The following is a 20901-nucleotide window of genomic DNA, read 5'->3' as shown; positions in this document are numbered from 1 at the left end:
CCGAAGAACAGTCCTGTAAGTCAATGCCAAGTACATCTATACAGTATGTTTCTTTCCCATTGGATAACATAACTGCTTAAAAGTGCCATTATACTTCTGTATACTGAAAAACTGTGATATCTCACCCAATCCAAATGTATTTCTGTATACTTCCAAAACAGTGATATCTCAAAACAAAGTACTTCCCCAATTTCGACGCTCTTAGTGTTTAAAATAGATGTAAAATAAGTGTTGATACGCCTCTCCTTTTTGAGTGTGTGCATCATTTATTGACTGTGCGTGTAACAAATTTCTAACACCCCTCATTGATAAGCCTAAGGCTGCTCGACCACACTACCACAAAAAGAGGACCTTAAGATTGTTAAAGCATGCCCTGTCTACTCATAAGGGACACCTGGATTCTACACAATATACCACTTTGTGGTATATTTTACAAAGAGCCAACTTCCTACATTGGTGGCAGCGGTTGGATACAAGACTTGACATTTGCTGTACCGCTTTGTTAATAAGTGATTTCACTAAGGAATCCAAAATTGTCTTTCGCTTAGAAAAGGATTTTTTGTTGAATTTGACATTTTTTCTAAATTGTTTAAAAGAAACTGTTAGGAACTTATGTTAAGCCCCCAATTCCGAACTATTTAGAATTTAAAAAGCATACTAATAGTTAGGCCTAAAAGTCTGCTAGAATGTATTTGAATGTTCTAATAAGGTCGAAACTATTCTAAAAACTTGTCTGATAAAGAAGGTACTAGCCAGGAACTCAACCTGGCTCCCTACAACAACCTTAAGTTAAAACAACTGAAGAATCTCTCTAAAGCATGGAACATTGCCACGGGACCTAAACTACTACAGCACAACTCCTAGAGTTGCTTGCCAAGCATGATCTAACCCAGGCAATGTCAGAAAACCGTACAGGGGATGGAACTGTCAGTGAGAATGATGAGTCCTCATATTCCTCTAGTGGTGGTACCCCTACTGGGAGTACTTCTGGCAGTACCCCGAAGAAGTAGACGATACATACCCTGATCTTCAAAACCTAGCAAGGAGAGTAGCCCTTGAGGCTAACATTTTAGCCATAAGAAAGGAAATACCTGAGATGGGCCTAGGACCCATCTCTAGTGGCAACAACATTTTAAATAGAGAGAAAGATTAAGCTTTTGACCCTAAAATCCCCCAATGGTTTGTCCCAAAATGTATAAAACGTGATGATATAACCAATGGTTCTCTGCCTTTGAGAGGGCTTGTAGAATGAGATGGTTACATCCGAAGCACTAGGGCTCTCTACTCTGGGAGCTGTTCTCAAGCAGGTGCAAGGATAGACTCCTGACAGATGCTGGGTCCTATGACCTCATGAAGGGGATCCTGTTTGAGAGCTTTGGACTCACCACCGAAGAGTACTGGATTAAGTTCAGGCAGACTCCCAAACCCTCAAGTCAGACCTAGGTTGTTGATGTTGACTTTTCAATCAAGACACTAGGTGGCTGGTTAAAAGGTAACAAAGTGCTGGACTATGAAGCGCTCTACAGTTTGAGTATGAAGGAGCACAATTTAGCAAACTGTACATCAGAAAACGTACATCAGCATCTAGTAGATATATCACTTTCTAGTCCCAGTGAAGCTGGCTAAGAAATCTGATGAATGGGTTGGAATTAGGATTCCCAAAAAGCATCTGGGGGAGATCCCAAGAAAGTGGTGGTTAGACCCACAGGAGGGAAAAGAAGGATGAGGTAGGTCCTCCAAAGAAGTTTCTTCAGAGACCCAAGCCATTACAAAAGTGGATACTGCATCCCACTCCACCTCTGGTGGTATCCAGAGTAATGGTGACCCTAAGCTTAAAAAGATCATAGACAGTAGGCCCTGCTTTGATTGTCAGCAGGTTGTGCACCACAGAGGGGGCTTAGCTTGTCCCAAGAAAAAAGTGAGCCCCAGGGTTGCCAGTGTAGCCTTTGCGAATGACTCCTCAGGTGAGGACATCCTTTTAGCTTTGAAATGGGAAGTGGGACCAGAAGGCGAGTTGGTGATTTCAGAAGGAAGCAGACACTTCCACTACATCGAGGTGAATGGAATCCCAATCACTGCCCTAAGGGATACTTGTGCCAGTCAGGCCATTGTGCATTCCAGGTTGGTATTCCAGACCAGTATTTACCAGTAGAGACTAGACCAGTAAGGGTGGTCCTAAGTGAGGTTACTGTTAAGATTGTGGCTTTAGTATCCTTAGAGATAGCTGGGTCATTAAGTTGGCAAAGGGTGGTAGTCAGTCCAAACCTCCCCCTTGATTGTCTCCTTGAAAATTACCTCCCAGAGGTTGGTCTGATCTCATAAGAGATACGCCAGTCCTCTCCTAAGGATTCTGGAGGTGCTGAACCTACAATTAGTAAATGTAGTCAACAGAGGAAAGGCAAGAGGAAGAAGTGTAGGAAAGGTGGGCAACTTTTAGAAAATGTTTGTGTGCCAAGGAGATTCTGCTCCAGTAAGGAAGAACTCCAAAGTTGGCACTGATGAAGCCTTACCTGCCCCACAAAAAGTCCTTACTAGTTAGGCAACTGTTCAGCAGGAGGTTGTGGCCCCTCAGCCAACAGAAGAGAGAGTGGAATAAGGGTGTTTGCTACACGATGTAGTAACCCCCATTCAAAAACAGCAGTAGTACCCCCCTGAACCCAAACAAACCTATTTGTTAGCACTGTCCACTCATAAGAGATATCTGAACTCTGTACACAATATACCTCTGTTCGAGGCTTATGAGCTGCAGATCACATACTTTAGCAAAGATCGCCATCTGGTGTTGGGCCCGGATGTTTGCACTTGTTTGTCTTTCCTTTTGCAGCGTGAATCTTTTCTGGAGTTACATGTTGTGCATTACTCCACCATCTAGTGTTTGGGTCCGGAATTGTTGTATTTGTCCTGTTTTCTCATAAGAGATATCTAGACTCTGTACACAGTATACCTCTTTTTGGTATATTCTGTAAAGAGACAGCTTCCTACAGCATCCTTAATATTCTTTACAGCAACAAAATATCCTTCTCTATATTGAGTCTTTCCTCCCCTAGCTTGTTTTCCTTTCCCGTACCCTATATTTCTAGCAAATGTCACCCATTCCTCTTCTTTGACAATCTAGTTGATCTTTCCTGCCTCCCTCCATGATCCGTGTTGCACCAATTGCCAGAACATTTTCATGTTTTTTACTTCAATCGCTTCCAACAATTGTTTCCAAAAATTCTCCCTATAAACCCTTTTCTTATGTATCCTTCTTTTATACATCCTTTTAGCACTGAGTAAAGTTTGGTGTATCTTATAATCATACTTAATCTTAAGGGTTCTCTCCTATTTTCTTATTCTTTCTTTTAGATTCTCTACAATCCCTGTCAAGCGACATTTTTTTCTTTCCTCAATGTCTGGTCCATTTTTGATTGTTTCTCATGTGTGTAGCTGTATCCTCAAGCAAATAACTACCCCGTTAATATTTTATTATGCCAATCTATAAAATCATCAGGTAGCTCTTCCCAGATAAAACATCCTGCTTTTGTTGGAAGTTGGCCAGCCCTAACAGATGTTTTTCCGTAAACCTAATTATGAGCTGTCTAGGGAAATCTGCCTGTAACGGGAGGACTTTCTCTCTAATCATAACATCACCTACTTTTAATTAAACATGCAGGGAGTAATGTTCTCTTCTGCTCATCTGTTTAACCATACATTGAGAACTTTATAAAAGAGCCAAGCATGCGTCAAAATATAGTCACTAGGACACATTTGGTTTTCAGTTGTGAAAGTCTGCCTAGCTGTTCGTTCAGGGTCTGTACCCCTATTTAAACTGGAATTCTCAATTGTAACCAGAAATTTTACCAGAGCTACATCACATGCTGCCGTTGTCCCTAATGGGAAGGTTACAAAACTGTTATATGCAGATAAAATATATTTATACTGTGGGTCATATCTATCCTGATCCAATTTATCGTTAAAATCTTCCCATAACAAAACCATGTCTGTATGATTGCAAACACATAGATGTTCTATATTGTTCTTAAATACAGCCAGTTCAGCTCCATAATCTTCTGCAAAACCTTCATGGATATACACATTAATGATGATCATATTAACACACTGATTGTCCTTTATACATGCCACAATCCAGCATTTTAATCATTGTCACATTTTTTGCTATTTTTGTGGAGATTGTTAGCAGTCCTCCCGGGGCCAATCTCCACACCCTTTTTGGCGTTTTTTATTTTTATAAACCTGCAGTAACATGACACACTTCTCTTGGTAATACTGCGCATGGTCATCAACTCTTATCTTCAGAATGTTTTTTTTCAGCCACTGTTTGGATGTAATATCTCACGCTTTGGTTCGAGACTCCTTTGGGCTCCCTTCAGTTCTTTAGTTTACACTCTACGGTATTGTCTCGATCGGTTAGTTTATTGAGTCCTAGCGATCACCCTTCTGTGTAGCGGGTCTTCGGCTTGCTCCTTCGGCCTACAGTCCACACCCAGCTGGGCATACTTTTAACACTCCAACATCCATCGGGCATGACATGCTCATGGAACGCACTCCGTTCCATTTCTCTCCGAATTGTCACTCCTAGTATCGTCATACCGACCCACACTCCGTTTGCAACCTATGACTCTCACCCGATCGAGAGGAGAGCTGTGAAGCCTACAAATCTTATAGCTCTAAAAAGACTCTTCAAGACAGACATACTCAACGCCAAGAAATGCAGCGCAAGCCAGCTAACAATGTACCAGACGTCTTCGGTCGACAACAGGAGGATGAAGAAGCGTCAGTGGCACAGGTGGAATCCCTTTTGATCCATGATTCAGATTCAGAGTCCCAATCCAATGACAACTCGACCACTCAGCACAAAAGCATCAGGCAGTGAGTACATATGACCCGGATCCTAAGCCCAAAGCATTGGCTCTGACCGAAAAGACTGCTCACAGTCCGCAACTGCAAAAAAGCCATGGCGCACACCAAAGAACTGATTCGGAAGCCCCGCCCTCCAGCTCGGCTCTGAAAATTCGGCCTGCAGCAGGGGCCTCCAGCTCCTCCACATTCGGGTCTGCTACCCCTTGATCTTCGGTCTCCACATCGAAACAAAAACAGTTCGGATTGGCCACTCCTTAAAGGCATCACACGTCACGCAGACATTTTTAAAGAGACTGTCAAAGCAAGAATCATAACACCACGCATTGACAAAAAATACAAGGCAGGACCTTCAGATCCTACCTTTTTTAAAGGTCCTTTAACCCAGACTCTTTAGCAGTCTCAAATTCAAGGAAAAGGACCGACTCCCAAACATCAGGAGACTCACCACCTCCAGAGAAAGAATCTAAACTAATAGATGCTTCTGGAAAACGTGTTGCTGCACAAGCAGCTAATTACTGGTGTATAGCCAAGAAGCTCTATTAGCAAGAAACGACAGAGCCCACTGGGACGAAATGGAGGGGCTCCTCCAAAACCACCCGGAAGAGCACAGAAAAAGGGGACAGGAATTTGTTAATGAGGGAAAACTCATTACCAATAATTCTATTAAATGTGCATTAGATGCAGCTGACACCGCTGCCAGAGGTATAAGCCTGAGGTGCAGCAGGCTATCCTGAATCTACCTTTTGATTACAAAAAAAAAATCTGTTCAGACCTCAAATAGAAAGAGCCCTTGAGAAAATGAAAGGACACAAGTTCCAAAGTCAGTGGGGGCTCTACAAACAAGTACATATCGTGGCTCTTTTTGTAGGCCCAATTAAGAACAAGGTGCCACCTCAGACACCACTGGGTCAACATACGATACACAAGGACAAACCGCTTCTCCAAAACATATTACCCAAGGGAATAACCTCAAAGGAAGAGGTAGAGGTAACACCCGTTCCTCTAACGCCAATAATAAACAATGACTTCCTTACCATTCCCCCAGACCACCTAACACATGTAGGGCTCCTAATCAACAATTTCTCAACACTTGGAAATCAGTCGAAACAGATCAATGGGTGTTTGATATTACCCAACATGGTTACTGTCTAGAGCTCATTAGAACTCCTCGAAATATTCCACCTCGCAAACACAAACTGTCTATTCAACATCAAACTCTACTGCAACAAGAAATTACAGCTCTATTGCAAAAAGGAGCAATAGAATCAGTTCAAAAACAGTTTCGGTGAGCAGGAGTTTATTCACTATACTTCCTTATTCCCAAAAAAGACGGATCCCTATGACCCAATCTTGATCTCTGACCAATAAATCATTACATAATATCAGAACACTTTCCCATGGTCACCTTTCAAGAGATCATTCCTTTATTACAAAAGGGAGACTGTATGACTACCTTAGATCTAAAGGACGCCTACTTCCATATACCTATTCATCCCGCTCACAGAAAATTCCAGCGGTCTCAGTTTCAGGGCAAAATTATCCATTCAAGGTTCTTCTCTTCAGGATTACCACTGCACCAAGAGTATTCACAAAATGTCTAGCAGTAGTGGCAGCACATCTTCATACAAAACCTCCATGTCATTCCATATTTAGACGATGGGTTAAGAAAAACAAAGTCTCAGCCTTTGCAAACATAATACTCAACAAACCCCAACCTTATTGCATCAACTAGGGTTTACCATCAACCTACAAAAGTCACATCTACAACCAGCCACCATATAGTCGTACCTAGGAGCCATGCTCAACACGCATTCAGCATTGGCATACCCAAATGTAGACAGAATGCGCAACATAGTACACTAATTCAACAGTTTCAAAACGGGGAGTCAAATCCCAGCTAAAACATTTCTGCGACTTCTAGGAATTATGGCATCTTTTATTTCAATAGTCCCACGTGCCAGACTACACATGAGACCTCTACAAGATTGTCTATCTCATCAATGAACTCAGTCACTGGGTCAACCTTAGTCTAGTGTTGGTAGACAGCCGCACACATCACTCTCTGCAATGGTGGAATCCACAAATCTGTCCAAAGGGTGGCCGTTTCAGGACCTAGTTCCACAAATAATTGACAGCTGATGCTTCCCTAATAGGTTGGGGTGTGCATCTCCAAGACCTCCCAATTCAGGGAGTGTGGGATTCAAAACACAAGGATCTCCATATCCATCACCTAGAGCTGCAAGCTGTTCACCTAAAAGTGAAAGCCTTCCTACCTCACCTACACAGAGTTGTCCTCATTCGAACAGACAATATGACAACTATGTATTCCACACAAAAAAGTGAGGGGATGCCCTCTCAAATTGTCTCAGCTTAGAAAATATAGAGATTAGCAATACATCGCAACCTTCACCTTCTAGCAGAACATGTCCCTGGGACAAGCAATCAGATTGAGGACTTTCTAAGCAGGGCACAGTAACAAGTCACCGAATGAGAACTACACCCCACGGTTCTTCTACCTTATTTTCAGAGATGGGTGTTCCCACAAATAGATCTATTTGCAACAAAACGGAGCGCAAAAGGCCTCACACTTTACAAACCGATATCCACACCAACAGTCCAAAGGCAATGCTCTATGGATCAACAGACTTCTTCACAGGCATTTTCTTCTAAGTCTTCCATTGTCGGTCACTGAGGTTTCCGACATCTCTTCTCCCCTATGTACTTGGCTTCCCCGGTGTAGGTAAACTCGTTCTCAGGGCATCCATGGATTGGGTGGCTCTCCAACCTTCCGAATTTCAAGGGAATTCTTCAGGGTCCTCTGAGATGGGTCCTTCTTCTGCAAAACTGCAACCACAACTTCTCCATTGGTCACACGGCTGTGTTCCCACTCTGCACAGAGCCTCCGTGGGGTTACCTGATTGCATTTGAAGTATTCTTGTGCATTTGTGTTGATATCTGTGGGTAGGAGATCTACCAATGTGCTAATGAGTGTAGTGTAATAAATACAAGGATTTTTATATAAACACTGTGTGGTTCGTTTTCATTGATCCTACACTACAGATTAAACTGGTAAAATAATTAACATTCCTCCAAGATAAGCCAGAAGGCTGCTCTCCACAGCTACCACTTTGAAAGCTTTCTATGTTTATCAAAGACCACTAAAACCACCATAAGGGTTGACTGGATTAGTGCAATGTTCCACCACTTGTATGAGTGTGCACCATATACTAAGCCAGCCTCATACAATAATGATCAAAACGAGGACTGCACCGCTGTTGTACCCAAGACCCTAAAAGTACGTTTACAACAAAGGCTAGGACACTACACCATCATAGCCAGCACTCCGAGGATGCAGGTTTTATTGAAGGATCTCGGCCTGACCAGCAACGACAATGAGAACGTCGGAGAAGCCTGGACAGCTCATGGCGAAGAGTCAGACGGCGAGATCTGCACGGATGACACTGAGACGGCAGTGAAGGACACCAAAAAGAAGCACAAATTAACCAAACTTAAAGGCCGTGGACAAACAGTCCCAAAAGCAACCTCTGCTCCAAAATAATTGTCAAAATCCAAAGAGCAACATGGATCTCAACCGAGGGATACTGATGGAGGCAAGGCACCATCGAAACCTTTGATGATACCATCTGCTCGTGTTCGAGAAGGGGCAAGAGAGAAGAGCAAGATTTCAGAGGCGATGGAACCGACTGTGCCCGAAAAAGAGCCTGTCATTGACACTCGAAGCAGATTAAAAGGCTCGAGGCCAAAATGGCAAAAGGAGTGAGACTACTCCTTGAAGGATTTTTAAATCCCGGCCATGGCTTTGACACCGACCTAGACTGAAAACAACCTGTCTGCCTTGGAGAAGCCCCAGCAACTCCGGAACCTCACGAAGAGGAGGAGGAAGAGTTCAACAAACTCGAAGAGGCAAGGGGGTTCGACGAAGAATCGTGGCACAATCTAGACACCGAATTCCCAGAAGGAGTGGAAAACTATCCTTCGAGGCCATCACCACCTCACAGCCTTTTCCTGTACAACAGCCTCATCAAAAGGGCTGCTGAAACGTACGGAGTACAGCTGGAGTAAGAAAAAGGAGACTCATGTTTTCTCCTGGAGACCCTACTGCCATCCAACGAAGGGAACCTTTACTTATCAATACTATCCAGCATACTGGACCAGAGGAAGGAGGCACTGCAAGGGCTGTAACACCTAGAGTAGAAAAGAAATGCAAGCCATCTAGTCAAGACCAAAGGTGCATCCCGGGGGAAACGCTCCTGGTAATTCGATAATTGTCACAACTGCAAGGAAGAGGAAAAACGCCCACACCTCCATGGGGCCACCTCCTGAAAAGGAGATTGAGGGACTGAACCTAGTGGAAAGAAAAATAGAGAGGTAGACTACAACCTAGTGGCGTATTCACAACTCCAACACCCTCTTAAACAGATATGGCCAACAACAATGGAACGAGATGGAATCCCTCATGCAACACCTCCCAGAGGAGAACAAGACAAGTGCCAAGGCAGTGATGAAAGAGGGGAGAAACATTGCAAACACCTGCTTGAAACTAACCATATACACTGCAGACCCTTCCATCCGGCAGATGTGCACGGACACAACACTAAATAGACATGCTTGGCTCAGTGTCTATTTTCAAGCCAGAGGTACAAGCTTAAAAAATAAATATGCCATTTACAGGAGGTGCCTTGTTCGGACAGGCTGTGGATGATTCCCTGCAACAATTAAAAATGGACAACGAAACGGCCATGGCAATGGGGGCTGTACAATTCAGGGGCTCCTTCAGAAGAGGAGGAAACTCATCCCGAAGACCCACTGGCAGAGCTCCCTTCACATTGGGACAGCAGTAGCCACGGCGCAGCTTACACCAAACCACACAGCAGACCTCTTACCAGCAGTGGCAACATCCTGCTAGACAGCTCGTTCGTGGATGGGGAAGAAGCCAAACTCCCAAAAAAATACTTCTGGAGACGTATAATCTCAGAACGACCTTCGACCTTGAAAAAGGATCGGAAGCATAGGAGGGACAAGACTTGAGGAAACAATGGCTTCATGCTGAAGAAAAGAAGTGAAACATTCAACGCAAAAGAAAGATCACTCAATGTCGGGAAAAAGAGATGGCGCTTCATGGCTGAAATTAAAACACTTTTGCACAAAAAGAAAGAATTAAAAAAGTCTCTGAAAATGATTCCTCTCCGGTCCCAAATCAAGAAGCCACACCGGAGCAGGTGCCTGCTGAGCTGGAACTACCACACAACCTGAACTGCAGGAGGAGATTGAGGAAGATCTTTTCCTTTACAAAGAAGGGTAAGAATTTGTCGAACAGGATCCTTCCCAAGTAGTGAAGTCAGCGGAGGATTAGCAGGACATGTACAGACTCACCAGAAGAGGAGGTAGGCTCCCATCCAGCCAGACCTTCCTTCCCCAGATGACATCACCGCATACAGTGTGATTATAAAGAGAGCAGCTAACACTTATGGGGAACAATTGGAGGCAGAACAAGTGGAATCATCCTTCCTGCTTGAAACACTGCTAACTGACAAAATAAGGAATCAGTTCCTCCTAGTGCTGCCCAGTGTCCCGGCGTGGGGCTGGTTTAGGTGCTTTGGGTTTATCGACGGTGAAGTGGTGGTCGGTGCAAGGTGGTTGCGTTGTGTGGCTGAAGTGGACGCTGTTTCCTGCGGCGAAGATGGGGTCGAGGGTGTGTCCTGCTCTGTGAGTTTGTGTGTTGACGAGTTGTTTAAAGTCCAATGCTGGCGAGGTTGTCACGAAGGATGGTGGAGTTGGAGTCGCTGGGGTTGTCGAGGTGGAAGTTGAGGTCTCCATTGAGAATGTAGTTCGTTGATGTGATGGCGTGGGGTGCGATGAAGTCGGTGTTGGCGGTGGCGACGGGCATCCGGCGGCCGTGGGGTCTGTAGATGAGTGTCCCGCAGAGTGTGGTCTTAGGGCTGGTCTTGATCTGGAAATGCAGGTGTTCGGCGGATGGCAATGTTTCGCTGGAGGTGGTGAGGCGGAGGGTGCTTTTGTGGACTATGGCGAGGCCTCCTCCCGGGTGTTTGGGGGCGGTCCTTCCTCTGGATCTTGTAGCCATCCGGAATAGCGGTGTTGTTGTCGGGGGCGGTGTTGGTCCAAGTCTCTGTGAAGAAGACGACATCAGGCGAGAGAGAGTCGAGTAGGTTCCAGATTTCCATGGCGTGTTTGTGTACGGAGCGCACGTTGAGGAGGAGGCAGCAGAGGGTGTCATCTGTGCTGGTGTTGAGGGTCAGGATGGTAGTGAAGGTCCGGCGGCAGCAGAGGCAGGAGAACTGGCCGTGGCTCGTGTTCGGTGAGGCATGCTGGCATTCTGTGTTTTGCTGGGAGGCGGGAGCGGGGGCGGTCGGGGGCTGAGGATTAGGAGGGAAACGGGGGGGGGGGAGGGGGGAAAAGGCCAACGGAGCACAAAGGGGAAAATAGAAACGCGGTACATAAATGGGAATGGAATATGCAGGAGAGCAGAACAGCAGAAGTGAATCGCAAGAAGAAGAAAAAAACACACTATGGCACAGCAGAAACCAACAGAAGGAATGTAAAGACAATAATGGCAGAGAGAGAGGATGAAAATACCAGCGAGGGTGGAAAGTAGCACGGGGCACAGCAAGTCTCGAACCCTGCCTGGTGGGTTCAGAGGCAGAGCACGGCACAGCGGAGCTGCTGGGGAAGAGCAGACCTCAGGCAGACTGTCTGGGATCTTGCTGGGGTCCAATGATTAGATATTGGTGCAAAGAGTTCTCGCAAATATCTGCCATGACCGAAGTGCATGTAACACCTTCACATATGCTGGCGTTCTTAGGGTGTACCTTTCACACACTGCGGAATGTGCTTTGCTGTATCTCTATAGCCCTATTGCTGGCCAAGAGAAGTGTCCTCCAACTTTCGGAGCAAACCTAGTCCCCACCTTAAAACGGTTATTCGATTTAGTCTGTTTTAATGAACAACTTCAGACTTACTATCCCACACTTCCCCCAACCAATAGGCTGAAATAATTTTGGTGACCGGTTCAACTATACTAGCCACGCCTATTTAATGTTATTGTCCTAGTTGTTGGTTATCACCATGTAGTTATTTATAAGAGGTACTGCCAGCTAACTGCCTTAAGGCTGTCTATTGCTGTAGTGTATCTTTGTTACCATATCTGGTACTTGGGGCCCTTTTGCTTAACTTCAGTTCCCAGCCTGTAAACCATGCTACGTAATTTGTCTCCAAGCTCAGTTTATAATATTGACTTTTAGTCTGTGTAAAGATGATAAGCTGTACCTCTCCCTACCTGCAGGGGTTAATCACGTTAAGTGATGTACTTTTCACATTGTTTCATGTAGTTTTTGAACATCTGAAATAACCTTTTAAAAACCTGGATTGTTATGTGTTTATTGCTTTTCCTGGACATCTTTCTTCATCTGTAATACTCTTTACATTTGACGTATTGTGACACTAAAAACGTAACTTGGTTTCAATAACCCTGAAATTTTGTCCCCCCTTATCAGTACTTAGCTGCTCCTGGATACATGGAAACGTGTTGTAGATATTTTTAATCAAACTGAACATTTTTAATTTAGGATAGCTGATTTCTGCTTTGGGTATACCAGTCATATAAAAATGTTGTTCTTTTTGTTAATATTTCACTTGCGTTTTATAAAGCTAATGTCACCTTTGGGCTCTTTTACAGTTACAGACCATACAGCTACAGGCATTTTGCTCCTCCCACGACGCCTTGCAGCACTGATGTTTGTGACAGTGACTACACCCCAAGTCGACGAGTCACTATGGCAGGGGCCAAAGGCTATACCAGCGACCTGAACTATGACTCCGAACCAGTGCCACCCCCACCCACTCCAAGGAGCCAGTACCTTTCTGCCGAAGAGAACTATGAAAGCTGCCCTCCGTCACCCTACACAGAGCGCAGCTATGCTCACCACTTGTACCCGCCCCCACCCTCACCCTGTACAGACTCTTCGTGAGCCCCTCCTCTTATCCTGCTTCTGTACACACCTGTAAATATAAATTGTTTATGAAGGGACGAGGGAGGTACTTAAATATCGGAGCTGACCATGCCATGTATAGTTCTCAGAGATCGCATACAGCCCTTTAATATACTCTTTTTCTTCACCCTGTGCAGTTGTGCATTCACATTGACCACAGATTCACTGTATCATTCTTCATTCACTAAAGCGATTCTGCTCTCTCCAGAAAACGGTATGATTTTAAGTTCTTCAAATATCTAGTTGGAGTAATACCCCATATACTGATCTTTACTATGCTTAAATTTCTTCTGTAAATAGTACATGATAGTAGTAGCTCAGGGTGGCCATTAATAGAATATAACTGTGCTACTAAACTACATGGCCCAAAATTAGAATCCATGTGTTGCACATTAAATTGCACTGTGGTTGTTTTCTTGCATCGTAACGCCCTCAACTGTAAAGTTGTATCTTATTTGGGTATGCAGTTTTTACTGCATACATTTTAACGATCTGAGTCAAACTGCATTTGGATGAAGAAAATAGAGCAAATAGCTAAAGGAGATGTTTGCAAGTTGAGCTTTAATGAGGGTGGGTGGGGGGAGGGATGGGGTTGCTCAATTCTCTGAATATATTTGTACAGAAGAAAAGGGTATTTATATATTTTCATAACAGCACCTGTTGCTTGTGCCATACACATGTTTTTGTATAAAACCAATTGATTTGTACAAAGTGTTTATTTTTGCATACTGAGACACAAATTGTGCCTTAATCCAGCGACGTGACCAACTACATAAGAAATAGAAGGACCAGGACAGCCAGACATGGAATTCAATACCAAAAAAATGAACAAAACTAATGATATCCAGACTGAAATGGCAACAGCCTGCATCAGCTCTATATGTTTGTAACCTTTTATTTGAAGAATTTGGGAAAGAGACATTATGCTTTAGGAGTTATTGTGCTACATGAGTACAACGAACGTAACAGTCAAGTTTACAGTTTAGATCCTAGGAGAGCAGTGCACACAATTCACAACTTCAATGATTTCAGCCATAGGGCTGTCATCCAATTAAGAATCCTCTTGTATTCTTCATATCAAATGAGATAAAACAATCTTTTATTCTTCATTCCATAAAGAAAATGGCTATTTGTACCATTAGGACATGAAAAATAAGATAGTTATTCCTCATTTAATATGTAGAATAAAAGATTCTTTATTGGACGACGGTCTTATGGCTGAATTTATTGAACTTGTGAACTGTGTGCTCTCCTCGCCTTTTTTCTAAATTGTGTTCTGCTTCGTATGGCGGCAGTATGTGTTGCAGCTGAGTACTGTTTGGAGGCGCACCTCCGAGCACTAAAAGGACTGACCAATGGAGTGCTATTGTCTGTTGCCATAGCTGCTAAATGTATATTGGAACAATCAAGTTTCGTCCGGGAAATGCATGTGTTACTGCGGATTTGGAAAAGACTCTTCGTAGGACATCAAACCTTTATGGATATATTTTGGTAATGGTTAAAATGCATAAGTAAACTGCCTCCAAAGGTACAGAGGGAAGGTTGCTGACTATTTTGCTATGAACTGAAGCGACAATCCTGATGAAGACACCCCTACCCCTGGAGTGCCTGGATTCTTTTTTGAGCAGTGAATAGAATGATTAATCATTTGTTTCTGGGCTGTAAAATCTGAACTTTCTGAATATGCTCATGAGAAGTGCAGCTTGTAAGATTCATTTGAATCCTAAATCCAAGTGATACATTTTGAGGGTCATTTTAACCAATTTAGCCCTATGGAAGTTAGAATACCTTCAGCGTTTAAAAAAAAGAAAGAAAAAAAAGAAATAGCATATGCTTTCAAAACGTTCTTACTTGTTCGTACCACATGTATTGTTGATAACCTATTTATAAATTGTAAATGTAAACTTGTATCGACACTAAATGAACCGTGTATCTTCTCAGTACATTGTGTATATTTTATTGTCAAAGTATACAAATCATGTTATATGTTACTTCCCCTCTTACCGAGAAAACTGTTCCCCAGACAATCTTTTGGAAGCAATTGAAATCACTTTTTTCCTTTGCTCCATTGACATCTATCGAGTTAAACAAGCCTCTTAAGGAAACTGCTAGTTCATCTCATTTCTGCATTGAGACATTCATGTTTACTCTTTTAAAATTGCTTGAAAGAGAGTCCAATTGTATTGTCAGTGTCCTCTAATAGGTGCGTTTTTGTATGTCCATTATTGTTATATTGTTTTAAAAGAGCAGGCAGGAAGCTTGGTCAAATCACTTTGAAACTGGAGTTATCAAAATTAATGTCTGGAAAAATTAAACCTTCACTTGTATTTGATACACAAGAGAAAAATCACATCTTCAAGTAAAAAATGGTCTTTGAGTTGAAAAGGAGAAACTGTGCCACTTATTTCAATTGAGTCTCACTAGTGTGTGGAGAATCTTAGGATTTAGGGCTGTGAGCCAACCAATTTAATAACTAATAGCAAAATTAATTTAATATTTGTCATTGACTAAATTAATTTAATATTTGTCATTGACTGCTGTGAAGATTCGATCACCTACCATTTCTACCTTGAAAGAAAATTTCATATGGTAACTAAGGGATATTGCGTACAAATTTGCTAGTGGTTCTGAACTTGACCAGGAAGCAGAAAGTATTTGACTTTCTAGTCATGACAGGAAGTGTTGAAAGTTCTAGCGTTGCTTCCTGTATTGGTTCAGTCTTGAGCATTTTAGTTGTATCCAGTAGTTCTGCATGTTTCACAATAAATTCATATTCTCTAACTTATTGTCTGATTTGCGGATGAGCATAAGAGAATTTGTAATCTCCATAGTTAAACAGCATGCCTTGAAGGATTGTGAAATTATAGTTAAGACTGCGGAAAAGGCCTCTGCAACTGTTACTTTATCCTTGAGATGTGACAGTAGGTTGCAATGTATTTCCTAGTGCACTTTTCTGCACTTTGAATATGGATAAATAGGGTAGTAGCGTATTTGAAAAGTGACCACATTAAAATTGAGAAAAGATGCACATTTGCTCAGAAATTACTCTTTAGAGTAATATTTGATGTTTACAAAATGCCCCACTCCTCCATATCTTGATAAAATGGATCATGCCGTTGCAGATCTGATTGCAAATTTATTTCTGACCAGCAAGATAATGACAAAATAGTATTTTCACAGTAGCAGACTAATCTCCAAACCAATTTTCGTTTTTTAGAATATGCTCTTCAGATCCTTTTGTGTTTGCATTCTTTGTAAATAGGCCAAAAGGGCATGCAGTTGCAACCAAATTTAGTTACTTACAGTTTGTCCCATTAGTTTATTAGAATATTTTGCTTGCAGTGTATTGCTAGCTCTGTACTGTTTACAAAGATGTTCAGATCTTATGTTTTGTAGTATGTCTGTGGCAACCATGCATTTAGTTTATTGGCTGACTTGTTTGAGTAGTTACATACCAATATATTGAACACCCCCTGAAAAACTCCTTTCAGCAATGAAGAAATGCAGAATTTGCTGTGAAATGTGTACTCATTCTGACGTTCTAAATGTTGACGCTCTGTCAAATTGAGGCGATACTTGAATGGCTGAAGAACCAGTGGTTGCTGCTTAGAAATATAGTAAGTGACAATATATATTTAAGAAAATGATAATAGATGAGAGCATGGTCTGCTCTTCTATACAGATACCAATGTTTATTCACTGAATCTTGTCATTCATTGGTTGGGTCAGTCCGTAACGTTTTGATCAATCTCAGTCTTCCAAACTCTTCACAAAAATACTTTGAGTACCTTTAGTCCAACTTCTTCCGATCCCCAGTTCATGTGAAACCTTCAAGGTAAGGGTTAAAAATGAAATTACTCCTTTTGCCATACCTGGTCACAGCTACTAACTGGCATATCTCTTATATGCTTTACTCATCCAGTTCTCTCATTTGACTGGAGAGCACTATGACATGTAGCGTAGGTTACCTTTCCTTTAGCTGTATCATCCTATGCAACCCTTAATTATTTCTCACTTTAGAAACTATTTTGTTACAATTCATCTCTCTATACCTTGGTGACTCTTTTGAGCTAGTGCTTTCCCATGGAAACATGTGAACAGCCTTGTGAGCCATTTAGCTGTTGTCTAGCAAACCTTAATTTCCTTTTTTTAAAACTGTTATTTGTTAGATCCTGCATATTTGTCTAGATGTAGCTTAACATTCTTTAATGCATAGAGTAGTTATGCCAGATAGGCGTCTCATACCTCTGGAGGATTGTGTACCTCAACCAGAATCGCATGGCTATATTGACATCTGAGTAATTCAGTTTATACAGTTGAAGGTATAATGGCTTGCAACACTGGTCTCATCTTTAAAAAAATAGCTGTAGGGCTCACCTTAACTTCTTTCTCACAGCCATTTCTTGCCATTATGGCTAGACATGCGCCTAAATCATGTGTTAGAGATTTTCAGTCACAGGTATTAGTCTTAATGATTGCTGACCATACTCAACGAAACCATACAGATTCCTTAGTGTACAACATTGCCTGCACAGAAAGAAAATGATAATTCTGCAGATCCTTATAATAACTCTCCTTCAACGAAGTCTGAAGAGCTTCTAGACACTGTTCACAATTTTCTGTCCCTCATTCAATCAAGCATATCTATAACTTCCTGCAAGCAAGTCTCATTCTCATCAGTTTGAAAAGGTAACCCATGGCACGTGTTCTGTTTTCTGTTCTAGTAGGGGTAGGCAATGACCAACCTAAGATTGTTATAAAGTAGATTTTTGACTGAAAAGTGTGATGTGTATCTTTTTACTTAAATCCAGACTCTATAAAGTTTTGAGAGAGTTATTCCATCAAACTGAAATTTTGCTTCGGGGCACAGGCTTGAGCTATGTGTTCGCCCAATATTTTGACTGTGGGCTTGAAGCAATGTACTTGGTGTCTAGGATTGATGGCCACTGTTATGTGGAGATTGGTCAGGACCTAATCCCAGTAATTTCCAGTCCAGAAGAAAGATTTCATCGCCAGAGCTTCCTTTAATCGGCCACTGTCCTTTTCTACTATTAGATGTGATCAGGTTGTGAACGTTCTTGGACATCAGTCTAGATCTATTGCCTCTCAGTAGCCCTGCCAATCATGGTACAATTTCATATCAATGCTGTCCCAGCTATACAGTTGTTTAAAGGTTTCTAAATTGTATGGCCTTATTTGTTCACATACTTCCATGTGCCCTCATTGAGGGCAACTCTTATCCTAGAAGAGACCAGGATAAGAGTTGCTTTCTCCTACATTAATTAGCTGTATCCTATTGAATGCTGATTTGAAGCCACATATGAGAGGTTTTTGAAATGCCCCTTTCCTGAACCCAAAATCACAATTGATTTGTCCTCATACTGGTGACTGTGGCAAGCAATGACTCTCCAAAGCAGTGGCATGTGCCATGCAGAGTCTCTCAAAAGCAGTGACTTCTGTTTTGGAGGAAAGGATGATTTGACATTTTAAATATTGGCAACTCTAAGATTGCATTCAAATTCTTAATCCAAGTTTCCTAAAGCAGATTTCTTATTTCATTCATGTGACTCCATTTACCTTTACTAACCGAGTCTATGCTGTGCTTAAAATTACTTAGTTGGTTATAACTCAATTGATCTGGCCCCATCAATCAACATATCACAGCCTTCTGCTGAACATTGGGTTCCTGCCTTGTAGGTTTGTGAAGCCTATTGTTAGGAAAGGTTGTTTTGACTTTAACCAACCACACCATTAAAATCCATTTAATTCAGTTTGGTTGGCCATGGAGTTTAGCCAATATCCCCTTTTTGCAGACTGCTTTGTAAAGTGTGGTGCAGACATGTTTATTAGGTAAGCGTAATACAGCAATTGTTCATTAGATCTTCAGCATGTTCGTCCTTAACCAGCTTGTCTGTTGAAAGGAGCAACTTAACTGGTGCTCATTGTGCACCCAGGATGTGCATTAGAACCAAATGTAGACCGTTTTCTTACTCTTCAGGTGGTGAACTTATTTTTAATCTCTTTTTATTTGATGATGTCAGGGGTTCTAGCTCCTTTCTTGCGAAAGCCAATTTTTACACTCTGACCTTTTGTCCCTGACCAGGTATAGAATTTCTGACACATGTCTCACAGTTGACCCAAAATTTCTTTGACCCTACTCTTTGAGAGTTGAACCTGTCTGGTAGGTCTGTGGAGTGTACTGTGTTTTAGTCTAAAAACTGGTAGGATAGAAGTGTCATGCTCTTAATAACTAAAGAAATGTTCATATTCTTGTTGATTTAACAAAGACAACCCATTAGAGAGTTGTACATGTGCATAGGAAGGGACACTCCTACTACTATTTTTTACATTTAAAGTTTACTGGTTCATTCACAGCATTTTATTTTCTGACAATTTGCAGATAAGGATGAGTCCGTGGACTTCATTTCATGGCTAAAAGGCTACATATACGTTACTGAGCATTAACATGTTCTCCCGTATTAATCATTTAGTTAATTCCTGAAGGATTCTCTGTAGCATATGTTAAAACCAATATCTGGACATTTATTGACATACAACATTAGATAATCACTGTTCACTCTTGCAAGTGCTGCAGCATCAGAACAAAAACAATGCATTGATTGTTAACATTTTCAGTAGCAGTAACAATATTACAAGCAATTACATCTCTGGCAGCCTATGAGGGTGAGGGGTTGTCTACAATTAACCACTTCTCATTTATTAATAGCACAAAGATGATCATTCTGCCATGGGTATTCATTACCACTATGTAGCTATAGGTGAGCAGTTTACATGTCACATGTTTATGTGATTGTGTGCTGCAGTGGAGCAGTAACATGTGCATCAGCCAGTATGACTTGGATGGTTCTTGCACAATTATGCTTGGACATCTCCAAGAAAGGCACCAGAGCAGCCAGAGCTCGGCCTGCCTCATTTGCAAATGAAGGATCTGGTGCTTCTTTCTAGCATTGTTTTGATACATATATATATTTTTAAAGCTTTATCATTGTTGTCGTTGTCTAAAAAATTGGTGTTAATCGTTCACATCCGCCTTTGTACAATGTTACTTTGCAAGGATGTTTCTATCAAATGGCCAACATTTGGTCAGCCGTAGCCACTAGCCCTCTAGCGCTATTGCCACTTCTTTTTCTGTAAAATAAATACTTTATTTTAACCTGTGTATAAATCCCATTGTACAAAACCTGTTCATTACTACTGTAAGTGGAATTGTAACAAATGTTGATTTTTATAATAAAACCAATTTCAAAACACTACTTTGTTAATTTCTGTTATTCAATTAGGATTGTCATGAGGGTGTTCAAACTATGTACCAGTTCTGTCCTATTGAAGTATAATGTTCTTGCATCACTGAAAATGTTCTTTTAAAACCATGTGTTCGAGGCATATGAGCTGCAGATTGTACACTTAGCATAGATCGCCATCTGGTGTTGGGCCCGGATGTTTGCAGTTTGTTTTTCTTCTTGGACAGTCTTTGGAAGTCACGAGTTTGGTGACTCCTCCTTCGGTCCGTACTGCGCATGGGCTTCGGCTCCATCCTCAGATTGTTTTTTTCCGCCATCGGGCTCGGATGTGATACTTCGTGCTCCGGCTTCGAACTTCTACGGTTCCAGCCTCGACGGAAAATCCTTGTATCTTCGAGTTTCTTCATCATCATCTTCATCTCTCGAAGCGGCACTTTTCTCCATCCCATACATCGGCACCGGCCTTCGGGCCCTCCTCGACTCCGGTCCCGGCCGATGGAAAGGACTCCGTTCAAAAAGTGCCCAAAATGTGGGTCTAAATTTCCCCACACCGACCTCCATCAGGTGTGTAATCTTTGCCTCTCTCCAGAACACGAGGCTAGAGACTGCCCCGCCTGTAAGTCTTTTCGATCGAAGAAAACCATCCGGGATCGAAAAGCTCGACGCACCATGGCGCACTCATCGTCTGCAGCTCCACCGGACATCTTCGGAGACGGCGCCGAAGCTTCGGGGCAAACACACACCGAGCAGGA

The 20901-nt window shown here is 42.2% G+C and overlaps 1 protein-coding gene and 1 long non-coding RNA gene across 5 annotated transcripts in view; one reads left to right on the top strand and one right to left on the bottom strand.

The window, feature by feature from the left end:
• Positions 1–20158, top strand: part of LRP6 (LDL receptor related protein 6) — an 880431-nt gene extending 860273 nt beyond the window's left edge. The window contains exon 23 of the mRNA XM_085652091.1: positions 12575–20158. Within this exon, the coding sequence (XP_085508217.1) occupies positions 12575–12866 (292 nt within the window). The 3' untranslated portion in view covers positions 12867–20158. The remainder of the gene's footprint in view (positions 1–12574) is intronic.
• Positions 16593–20901, bottom strand: part of LOC146854298 (uncharacterized) — a 208390-nt gene continuing 204081 nt past the window's right edge. For all 4 annotated transcript variants that reach the window (XR_014981204.1, XR_014981207.1, XR_014981206.1 and 1 more), the window contains one exon: positions 16593–16715. This is a non-coding gene — a long non-coding RNA (uncharacterized LOC146854298). The remainder of the gene's footprint in view (positions 16716–20901) is intronic.

This window comes from Triturus cristatus, chromosome 4_1 (assembly GCF_964204655.1).
Source record: "Triturus cristatus chromosome 4_1, aTriCri1.1, whole genome shotgun sequence".
Lineage (NCBI taxonomy): Eukaryota > Metazoa > Chordata > Amphibia > Caudata > Salamandridae > Triturus > Triturus cristatus.
This window is presented reverse-complemented; position numbering and strand designations above follow the sequence as displayed.